Source organism: Accipiter gentilis, chromosome 14 (assembly GCF_929443795.1).
Source record: "Accipiter gentilis chromosome 14, bAccGen1.1, whole genome shotgun sequence".
NCBI lineage: Eukaryota > Metazoa > Chordata > Aves > Accipitriformes > Accipitridae > Astur > Astur gentilis.
In genome coordinates this window covers 16,644,416-16,656,448 of record NC_064893.1, presented here as the reverse complement: position 1 = coordinate 16,656,448, position 12,033 = coordinate 16,644,416, and the positions used below count along the sequence as shown (strand labels likewise).

General features: G+C 39.5%; 1 protein-coding gene across 11 annotated transcripts in view; it reads right to left on the bottom strand.

The window, feature by feature from the left end:
* Positions 1-1,902: 1,902 nt before the first annotated feature.
* Positions 1,903-12,033, bottom strand: part of NCOA6 (nuclear receptor coactivator 6) — a 48,361-nt gene continuing 38,230 nt past the window's right edge. For 9 of the 11 annotated variants that reach the window (XM_049816183.1, XM_049816185.1, XM_049816187.1 and 6 more), the window contains 4 exons: positions 11,254-11,322; positions 9,285-9,321; positions 6,449-6,597; positions 1,915-3,189 (listed from right to left, as the gene is read on the bottom strand). In XM_049816183.1, the coding sequence (XP_049672140.1) occupies positions 3,143-3,189; positions 6,449-6,597; positions 9,285-9,321; positions 11,254-11,322 (302 nt within the window). In that variant the 3' untranslated portion in view covers positions 1,915-3,142. Of the gene's footprint in view, positions 5,849-6,448; positions 6,927-9,284; positions 9,322-11,253; positions 11,323-12,033 lie in introns of those variants that run through there. The other 2 variants (XM_049816189.1, XM_049816191.1) reach the window with 2 other exon arrangements.

Here is a 12,033-nt window from a genome sequence, read left to right as displayed (position 1 = left end):
AAGGGCTTGGAGCATCTGACAGGTGAGGAGAGGCTGAGAGCTGCGGCTGCTCAGCCTGGGGGAGAAGGGTCAGGGGGATCCCATCCATGTGTGCAGATACCTGGTGGGGGGAGTACAGAAGATGGAGCCAGACTCTTCTCAGCCCAGGGGCAGGACAAGAGGCACAAATTGAAGTAAAAAAAATAAGAGAAACTCCACTTAAACATAAGAAACCACTTTTTTTACTGCAAGGGTGGCTGACCACAGGAGCAGGTTGCCCAGTGAGGTTGAGGAGTCTCCATCCCTGGAGATACCCCAAATGAGAGTGGACATGGTCATCAGCAACCTGCTTTGCACAGGGGTGGGACAGGGCTTTCTGAGCCCAGCAGCCCGGTGCTGCACCAGTGCCTCCAGGAGAGCAAAGCAAAGGGGTGCTCTGGGTGTTACACCCGTGATCCCCGAGCTGCTGAGGGAATTACTTCAAGGAACTCTGAGGTTAGATAGCAGGAATGAAAAAAATTGGTAAGAGTGAGCTTTGATAAACCTTCTCATGGGAAAACCAAATTTGGCAGCAGGAAAGCACAGGGTCATTTGGGCTGGGCTGGACCTCAGGAGGTCTTCAGTCCAACCTCCTCTCACAGCAGGGTAAATACCAAATTCAGACCATGTTGTACAGGGCTTTGTCCAGCCAATTCCTGAAAATCTCCAGAGAGAGATCCTGCCACCTCTCTGAGCCCTGGTCCAGTGCCCGGCCATCCCCAGGGAGAATTTTTTGTCCTATCCAGCCAGAACCTCCTCTTTCCATTTTAGTCTAGTGGTGTTGTCTCCTCCCAGCACCCACCTCTGTAAGAGCCTGGGTCCATCTTCTCCAGTACCTGAAAGGATTATGAAGCCCATCTCTCTCAACCTCTCTTCTTTGGCCAGGTGTTCCCAGCCCCAGGCCATCTTGGTGGCCCTCTATCATGTTCCCTCTATTGTAGCAACATCTTTCTTGTGTGGGGGGGTGATGGAGTGATAATATTCCAGATGTGGTCCAAGTGCTAAGAAAAGGGGAATAATCACTTCCCTTACCCACTGGCTACACTTCTGCTAGTACAGTCTGGTACAGCAGCCTTCCTCGCTGCATTGCACCAGGCTTAGCTTGCTCTCCTTCAGGGCTCTGACCCCAGCCAGTCACTGCCAAGCGCATCAGTAGGCATCAGTACAAGTCTCCTTCCCATGTGTAGGATCTTGCATTTGTCCTTTCCCAAGGTCCACATCCCTGTGAACAGCGACCATGTCCTCAAGCTTGTCTGCTTCCCTCAATGTGGCGTTTTCCACAAACCTGAGTGCATGCCTTCTCTTCCCCTGATTTACTGGTACGTGGACCTCGCCTGTGAAGATGACCTTCCAGTTTTGTGGACTTTCTCCAGCTCCTCATTCTCCCTAACTTCCCAGCAGACCTGACCAGCAATAGCAGTGGCAAGGGCAAGCACAGAGCAGGGCGAACACCAGGTCACCTGCACAGCAGCACCTCGTGTTTCAGGCAGCCTTGATGGGTACATCAAACTGCAGAGCCTCTCCCACTCCAACAGACTTTGACAGGCATGGAGCAAACTGGCATGTGGAATAAAACCAATTCTGCAAACTAGCCAACTAAAGATGAGAGTTAAGAAACACAACATGGAGAATGGAAGTAAAAATAGGCTATTTCAGAAACTGCTTCTTATTGACTGAACTCATTTGCATGAGTGCATACAGAAATTTGTACATGCATATATAAATAGGAGTAGATGCTTTTTGTGGAAACCAGCTTCATACTACCCACCCCATCAAGTATAAGCAGTGCCAAGCACCTGGGGGAGAGCCAGGGCTTCAGAGAACAGGGGCTCTTGGAGCATGGGAGGAGGTGGCATTCCTGTACCAACATCTGACTTCTCCTGTGCAAAAGATACAGAGCATCCAAACTCTGACAGTCAGGACCGGAAACATTAGCCTTGCTAAGTGTCTATTACCTTGTGCACAAATAGGTAATTTCATTATTTCATTATAAAAGGTGACAATTTATATTTAATGACAACTTACATTTAATCAGCCTTTTGATATACGTATTTTTAAAATTCTAGAAGAAAAGAAGGCATAAGTATCTATTTGTGCACAAAGCAACAAGCTATCTGAAAAGACTGGCTTCTCAGTTTCTCACTGTGAGAGCTTCCTGGAACAGAGGCTGACCTACTTTCTGCAGCAATACATACAAACCAGTCACCACTGATAGCAGTGTAGTTATCCAGATGAATATACTTCAGGCTACCGCATTTCAGAAAGTCTTCAAACCATTTAATATGGCATTCTTCTCTACCGTGTTTTCCTGCTGAGCAGCTTTACTTGTGGGGAGCAGTGTCTTCTGGGTCTCCTCACTATGTATGTATTGCACATATCCCAAGGGCAGGAGGGTGGCCTTTGCTTTTCTTGCTTTGCAGGAACAGCTGCATTGGTTAATTCATTTGTGGTTAAACAAATTCCTTTCTAAAGCTCCATATAAGGAGCTTGCAGGCCTAGAGCTCTAAATAATCCCTTCAATCTTCCTGTTCGGAATGATGCTGTTATTGCTGCTAATAATAATACAACCCAAATTACAGGACAATAACATTTATTTAGAGCATGAGGGATTCCACATTATACAAACCCTTAAATTTATTTTTTTGTTTCACTGGTCCATTTCTACAACAAATACATCAGATCTACTATATAATAAAATTATTTACATTTCCAAACAAGATCAGGTTTGTTTATAAACCCTCTTACTGCTATTCACATACAGTACTTAAACAACAGCACAATACATTATTTTAATACCTAAAAATGACAACCCTGTATTCTAAAATTTATGAAAAGTGGAAACAAATAAATTTACAATTGTCTTCCCCACCCCTTCCATTTCATACAAACACATTAACCTAATGTGCTAACCCTGGACTTCACTTTGTAAATCCAGGGGGTTTTAGAAGAACCCAGTTTTTGTATCTATTTATTTGTTTTTTAGAAAAAAATCATTTATTGGGAACAGTATAATATTAAAATGACTTACTGTACAGAATTTTATTTAAAAAAGAAAAATCACAGCTCAAAATTGCTATTGGTAAATTCACACTCATTTACAAGTTTCATGTTTCCATGCAGTAATTTACTTGGATTTTCTTCTTTTTGACTGCATTGCACTGGCACTCGTCTCTGAAATTAAGAGAAGAAAAAAAGCATGGATACGAAGTCGGTAAGCCATTCACCAGAGGTGCACAGATTGCCCTTTTATTTTTCCAAAAATCACACCAGAGTGAAAACCTCTGAAGACCAGGATTTCCACAGAACAGGGACTGACTCTTCACAAGACGTAACACAAATGGACCCTTTACCCTGAAGACAGCTGTCAGCAGCAATACAACACCAAGTTCCCCCTAGCTTCTGTTAGGACACTATTTCCGAGTGTTGAGTTTAACATTTATGAAGTCCTAATATAACGGCCTTAAAAATAAGAGTCATGTATTTTTAACTGTTCTTTAACTTTAGTTCTCCACATGCCACGACTTGCTCAGCTGTACCACAGAAGGAAGTCTCCGTGATACAGCAGTACAGCGCTGGGCACAAACTGCGCCAGTCAGACCCAAGCATCATGGAGGTGGTGTTATAAAAAAAACCTTAGGACAGTATTTTGGAACCTGCCATGCAAGTTAAGAATCTAGTTGTTCAAGTCCTTGGAAAGTCAGGTCATTAGAAAACAAGTCTCTTCAGTGTACATTATGATTCACAGAAAAACAGCTTATGCAGAAAGATACAAAATATTATATAGCACTGGAGCAGAACAACCAGAAGCACTTGCAGAACCTACAGTGAAAGCAGATGACATTTTCAGTGCACTTACCAAGGCACTAAGTTTCCATTAAAAAAAAAAAAGAAAAGGAGTAAGGACCAAGGGTATTTGCATCTTTAGATTTTTTTAAAACGTGATTTTAAATGTTGGCAATGTATCCTTACAATGTTTTCCAAAAGCTATTACAGCTGTGTGTATTAAGAGTCAAAAGGGAAAAAATTTCCAAGACATCTAAAACTAGGAAAGCAATGGTACAACTTCATGCCTGTTAAATGTCATATTAAAAAAAACCAAAAAACCACAGAACCAAACAACGTTTCAAAATTTAACAAACTTGAATCTACAGTAAATGCTGAAACAGCCCTTGCTGGAAAGGTACTCCAAAAAGTGAAAATACCAATACAGTATCAGTTTTCATAAGTGAAACATCTTAACAGGCACAACTTCCAGTCACCGGAGCTCCCTCCAAGCAGCAATGCTACGTTTAAGTAGCTTGGCCAGTAGCAGCATTAGCTGTAGCCATCCCTGCTGCTGGTGAAGTCTCCATGTTTGGGAGAATGAATGGGGCAGCAGTCAGTACCCGTCCCAGACCCCAGTGCCTTGTGAGCATCACCAGCATCTTGTGAGTATCACCAGCACCTCCCCTCGCCTGTTTCTAACCCCAAACTGGACACTGAAACAGGCCATGTATTTATGGATGAGGGCTGACTTTCAGGGTGTCCTCTTCTCTTACGGTTATACTTCTGCCTCCTTCCTGATGCTCAGCAAGGGAATTCCTACATGAACTGGTCAAAGTCTACTTCTCTCTCCCTGCTATAAGTTGTTCTAACTACCGTTTTTATAATGACCTTAATCAGCCTCTATCTTGAAAGGTAACTTCTCCAAGCCCCACATTCTCTTTAACATGGATTAGCGAGTTTCTCAGGACACAGATAATATAACCATAGATGTCTAGAGGGAGGCCAGGAGCATACAAAACAAATGTGCTTTCTTAAACTATGATTCACTAATAAAAATGTGGAAAAGAGTAGGCACAAGTGGCAAACCTCGTTACACTTCTTTAGCTACCTCACTAATCCTCCAGCCTGTCCTCTTCCTCAAGAGAATCTTGTTTTACTCATTTTCTCTACAACTTGAAAGTAGGCAGTTGCTTGCATGGAGACAGGGTAATCAAAGCCCAGGATACTACACAGTAAGCTGGACCTACGTTTTCAAGCAAAACCCTTAGATACCGCAGCAGTTTCAGATGCATGTTTTAAAAACAATGATTTTACTTACAGAGGTAAATGAATAATACAGTCAATACAAAACCCCTAAGTGAGTTCTGGTATTTTTTAAATTTTATGTACTTTCATGTTCCCACATTTTCAGAATTTGACATGCCACTGGTTGTCATCTTTAGGTTTATTCCTTATAGTATGTGGGGCAGGTCATACGTTTCAGATCCCCTCAAACTCAGGAAGGTATCACCAAATCAATTTTACATTGGCTTCACATTTTTCAAACTTCTCTTCACAATCATGAAAGATAATTTATTTTTACAATACAGGTTTAGATTCTTCTGCACAATCCTGCCACAAGAAGTAAATTTAATTAAATTCAGCAGCCACAAAAGTGCAGAACATATAGGTCCCTCTACATAATCTTTGAGAGTCATTGCACAGTTACGTATAGGTGGAAGTCTTCTCTGAAATTCTTAAATGCAAATGTTCTTACCATCAAACTTTTAATATCTTCAGTATGGAAAATGGTTGCTGAATTCAACTTGACTTCCTTTTATAATAATTTTGTATTAATACCTCTTTGTTCTGTATGTTATCTTTAAAATATTGGTCGCATGTTGCCTCTTGACGGTCTTTCTCTACCCTCTCGCGCAACTTTCATCCATCAGAATTTTTCTGACCCTTAAACATAAGGAGCTGACACAGTTAGCTTCAGAAATGCAGAATGGCACCGTGGACCATGCATTCCGGTAATGACCACGTGTATCACACAAATGCTGCATACTTTGTTAAAGATTGTAACCTGTGTAGAAATAAGGCACGTCAGCAACTGCTAAAGCCATGGGTTAATATCTGTAACTTTAGGATTTCACATGTTCTTGGAAAGAACAGCTGAAGCTCTGTGCATTAGCACACAGCACTCCTTGATGCTCCAGGCTGCCATCCAGGCAGCGTTCTGAGCGTGCCTGAACTACAGCATTTGGCTTCACAAAAGCTGACCATGCACTTGGGAAGACTTAAGCATTTGTCTTGTGTCTTTCAGGCTTCAGAGAAAAAAAAAAAAAAAGTCACTTTTTTACTTGAGTACAGTCCTTTTAATGGCAACACATTTCTGGCAAGAGAATTCAACTTCAACTAAGCAAGCTTGCTGAACACTACGTTGATGAATACTGCAGAAAACAAGTTGCATATATTAACAATGGGAAATTCATACAAGATTTACTGCCAGTACAGATGTCGGTAAACGTTTCAACCTGTGTCTAAATCATTGAAACTAGAGTTAAAGCACACAACATTTACAAGCTGTAAACCATCGTTATGAGCCAGCTATTGAAAGGGTTATTATTTGGGGAAGTACATTACTTCCTGCCCTCTCCAGGGAAATGATGGCTGTGCATTTTACCTTTTGCAGTGCTGGATGCAGATGCTGGTCTGGAGGACCTCTTGCGCTGTCCATTCTCTACAGTTTCCTGTGAAGCGGCAGAGTCCTCTGTTCTTGAATTTCTTCTAATTGGAGTTTTAGACTTTTCACAATTCTCTTTTGTCTCATTACTAATAAAGTGGGACAAAATATTTCTGATGAAGTGTAAGAAGAATTATGTTTTTCTATGCAACTCAGACAAGCTGGAGGATGGACCGACACAGGTACCAGTTCCGGACTATTAGCACTGAAGATATGAAATGCTAGAGATACCAGAAGTTTTATCAGATGAAGAATGACCTGAGTAAGCCAGAGTATAGTCCATTTCTATTAAAAATTATCAGAGGATACAGAATTGAGAAGTCCTCAAAGAGAATATTTTCAACATTAGAAGACCAAGAAATTAGATGCATTATAAATTGTCTGCTCTGTTTTCCACAGGTGCCACCATTACTGAAGTCTAGGAAAAGCAAACAAGTTACATTAGAGACTGCTACGATATGGGAATACAGAGTTGAAATTGCAGATGAACATAAGGAGGAATTATGAACTCTTCTGTGAGTATGCCAGCTTTCATTTTTGCTGAAAAGACTCACTCCATTGATCCAAGTGATTTCTTCACATATTAAAAAGCTTAAGGTTTATTTAAAACTTTCTTCAAGCTTTAAAGTTTGAAGTTAAAATCCTTTTTTTAATAACAGAAAACTTTTTCTGGTATAAAAAAATAATTTTAGGTAGTGTGGAAATCTGCGTTTCTTGTCACTGAGACAATAAATGGAGTGCTAGATTTTGTAATTAAACTCCTCTTCTGTTTTATCACTCTTAACCCTGTAAACTTATTCTGAGGTTTGGGTATTTTCTCCTTAATGCATTAATGCCAGACAATTTCCAATGACTAAGTGGTTTCTGAAGATTAAGCTAAACTTATCTGCTGTGAATTCAAAGGTAAGTAATTAGCCAAATAAATTATTCTGCTGATAATGGAAAAGGAGAAATAAAACTCATTTCATGCCCTTTGGGCGATACTTGCAAGATTTCAAGAAAGGCTACCTGAATCAGAGAACTGACTGAAAACACACAGAGCAGACCTGTGCATTACAGAGGTTCCACTACAGTGTCACTGTTTCAGAGGAAGTCCTGCTTTGAGAAGAAAAACTACTACAAGTACTTGTAGTTTTAAGTAACAGACATCTGAAATAAAACACAGTTTGTCAATGAAAGGAGAAACAAACATTCTCAAGCAAGGACACACAGTAGAGGAGAATATGGAAGCACGTGGATTGTCTCAGATACAAAATAAATATTGAAATCTATTTCCCTGTAAGGCAGTATTATAGGCAATCTATAAAGCGAATCCCCCAAACAGGCCACAAACTGGTCTTCTGCTAAGTAACCTGGGCAGCTGAAACAACAGCCACCTGCTTCAGAGGATACCTCGAGGTAAGCAAACAGGCATCATCAGCTGAAGTTCAGTTATTACAGAGAATTTTTACAGATTCTAGTGACTAATCCATTGCTTGGATTGTCTCATAGGAACCAACACATCACTTCTCTCCTTTTATAGGAGGAAATCAAGTTGGCCCAAGTAAAAATATTTCTAGTGCTTTGCAGGTTGCAAGGTTCCTCTTAAGGTTTGTACCATATGGCATTGAGCTCCAGGAGCTCAAAGCTGACCGCTGTGAGTATCAGCCATCACTAGATTCACAGTTTGCCTGAAAACTTTCCTTCTTTTCCAGTCATGCTCAGAAAAGCATCAGTCCAGAAAAATCCACAGAGAAAGGCACTTATGGTAACTTGATGTGCTGACTGAGTTTGGAGAACGGTCACACAAGGACACTTTATTTGGAGAATCCACTCATCTGCCAAGTGTTGCACCTCCAGATTTTTAGAAAAATTCTACCCTAAAAAAAACTTGTGAAATTTCAGTTCGTCTTTGATAAAACTGGAAAGATCCCTATCCATGTGAAGGTAAATATAGTTAAATACTGAATACAGAGTCATTCCTGATCTGACAAAATGTACTGCATTACCTCCCTTACAAAAGACAACACTGCCTTATTTCCTGTTGAACCAAATGAGTGAATTGCACCTCTTGCCCTGCCTTAGGGGATCACTCCACTGACGAGAGCAGCATCAAAAACCTGGTCAGTTGTGCCAGTACAGTGATCCAAAAACCTCATGAAGGTCTGTCATTACGGCTGCCTAGGCTGAATTTAAGAGCAGGTGCGTTTAGAATATAACCAAAATAGATCTTGGAAACCATATTTTCTTCTGACAGAATAGAACCATTTGAAATTTATCTTTTAATTACTGAATGTCTTAATCTGGACAAGATGGAAGTTTCAACCTGGCTTTCCTATCAGGTTTCGGCAAAGTGTCAACAAGAAAACACACAGAAGAAGTCTGGAGAAAACAGTCACAAAGGAAGAAGAAGAACAAACTTTAGAAAGACTTACTTTCAGAAAACAAAGATTCATATGACAGCTAAGCTGCAGGCTTTGGGGGTTTTAGCTTTGATTTTTTTTTCAGAAAATATCAGAACAGTGGAACCATCAAGACATGCAACACTCAGGGCTGAAGGGCTAAGAGGCAACACTGCCCAAATCATGAAGACAGACTCAGGAAAAAGTTACCTTACATTCTACATTTCAGCAAAGTTTTGAAACATTCAATTATCCCAATTTCTTAGCAGAACAGAAAGGGTATGGACAAGAAAATGAAGAGCAGTAGCAAAAGTTGTGCAACTGAAGCAAAGAGAAAGGGACTTCCTCCCATGAAAGCGAGATCTATTCTGAATCTACACAAACTATCTCCTTACCTTTGACCAGCAACTACTGGAGCATTTGTTTCAAGTTCTACAAAAGAAAAAGATAATTTTAAAGTCTGCTGTAGAAGTACATATCTGCTGACAAGGCATGACTATCTCACATTTTTTCTCATTATGTATTAGGTCTGAAGAATACATTTCTCTCCCTCAAGGCAAAGCAAGCTAACATATCAAAGTACCACATCAGCCAAGTGCCCCTTCTGATTATGGCCTGCACCAGCTAAGACAGAGAAAAGTTAAAAGGAACCCTGAAGAAGAAAACTGTACAGAAACTTCCTGACAAGGGCTACAGTCCTCTCCCTTTTTAAACTTCCATTTTAGACAGATTATTTTATATTTATAAATTTTATTATATAAAACTTCTAGGTTTTATTAGTTTTAAACCTTAAAAACACTAATCTGGATCTATTATGCATGTAAAATTTTGCCTTAACCCAACCAACTGTCAGAGCACTATCTTCTAATGCAAAGGAAGACAAATTTCTGAAGCCCAATTATACTCCTACTGAATTGAAAAAAATGTCTCAGGAGATTATGTAAAGAGAAGTCTGACCTGCGTTCTCTCTCTCTCTCTCACATAGTGATTTTATACATAAAGATCAGGTTTCCTTTTGAGTCTTCACCACAATAAACAGCTCTCCTTTTCATCATATAAGATACCTAATCTTTTTACTATCCATCTTTTAATTCTCCCCATACCCACCAGATTCTTTGTTGATAGGGATTATCTATACCTAAACACAGCACCTCTCATGAGAAACTGCCACTGGTTTAGGGACTACCATTACAATGTAATGTATTAACTTACTGTTTGTCACATTGCCTTTATGTACTCCGTCTCACCCTTAAACACCCTGCAATCTTTGGGATAGTGGTGCATAAAACTGTGGCTTTGCCTTTAAGATCAATTTAGTACCCAAGGAGAAGGAACAAAGGTGTAAAAAAAGTAAGAAACCAGATAGTATCTGTTCCCTTATGTTAGATACCCCTTACAATTTGTATTGCTGGAATATCAGACTCTTCACTGTAAGTGTATAAAGCACCATCTAGGAAAAACAGATTTCTTGGTAGCAAAAGAACAGACTAAGCAACATAAGGAAAGAGTCACTTTTCTTTCTACTCAAAATTTGAATGGGGAGAATATCCAATAATAAAAGTCAGTGCTTCCCCCTCCCAGCAGGAACTCCCTAATGCAGCCACATCAGCACTGGGACAATGAGTCAGATGCCAATTGACAGGGTGTGTGAACATCTTTGTTTAAGTGGAAGTTCAAAGAAAGGAATTTAGTACAATTTGTACTTTCTGAAAGCTCTACTTCTAATCATATTAGAGATGGCAAATCGATGGTGAGTGGCACTTCCCATCCGCAAGTCCACATCTATCCATTTTCCCTACTCATCTTGGAAATTACTTTTTTAAAACACCACAGAATTGATGGTGAAACACCATGATAATAGATGGCAACAACAAAAAGTAATCTGCCAGGGCTCCATCCTTGATGCACTGCTGAGGGTTCATTAAAAGCTGAACAGAAATAAAAGGATTACAACTCTAAAACTTACGTTCCCAGCATGGCTTTTGAAAATATTTTCAAAGTGTCCCACATAAAAGAAAAACTTCTACTTGCTCTTAACAAAACTTCAAAACTCAAACACAACATATCATTACAGATGCAGTCCCTCCACAGATTATGACTATTTAAAAACTGCCTTGGTGATTTTTTCATTTGTTTTACTTGATCCCATACTGAATCTCCAACAAGGTTTTGGAGACTTTTAAAGCACAATGTTTCTAAAAAAGAAAATCAATCTCAAAAGCACAAATAAAAAAATTAAAAAACCAAACCACCCCCAAACTACCACACATATTAGCGGCCATTAAATATGCATTAAAATAAATGCATTTTCAATTACAAAGAGTTTAATTCACCTATATTCTGCTTTTCCAAAGTAAGATTTACCTGTTCTTTGAACAGTACTTTCTGATGGTGCAACTGAAGTTTTTTTCTGTGTTAAATGCTGAGAGGATGCTAGAATAAAAGTGGAGGGAAAAACCATTATTTTCAAAGGGAAACACAAGAATTTTCTGTTGTGCAATTGGGCTGCTTTTACAAAATGCTCTATCTTCCAGCTTACTGCATTTTTTAATTTACAGATGCGATTTTTTTAACCTACCCTCTACTTTCCCCCCACCACACATACCTCCCCAGTTTTAGAAAAAAGTTTGGCAAAACTATCCCAAGCAACTTTTCTCAAACTAGAATAAGTGATGAAATTAAGTATCATAAACCACATTTTTAAAGGTAACAGCTTTTCACCAAACTGAGAAATGAAAGAAAGTCCTAAAAATTAAAGAGTTTAGTCCCTCTCAGTTTAATGCTCATTTCAACAGAAGTTCTGAGGAAAAATAGCATCTTTGTTAATGAATCAATGCCCTCACTCTTTCAATTAAATTGCAAGAGGGCAAAATATGCTCCAGAGGCTCCCTCGAAGTCCTTTAGCAATAAGATCATGTGACTTAACATTTATTAGGTTGCCAAGTTAAAAAATAAGATGGAAAAACAATTCTTGTTGGGCTAATGCTTTCTAGTCTCCTCTTATATGTGATAATGAATTTACAAAGAACATCAAGATAAAAAGTTAAACATTCCTGTTTAAAGAATATCCACTTCCATTTTTCTCCTTACAAACCAGAATTCTTTCTGTGAAGCTCAAAGTAATAATTTCCATTTTCTAGTGGC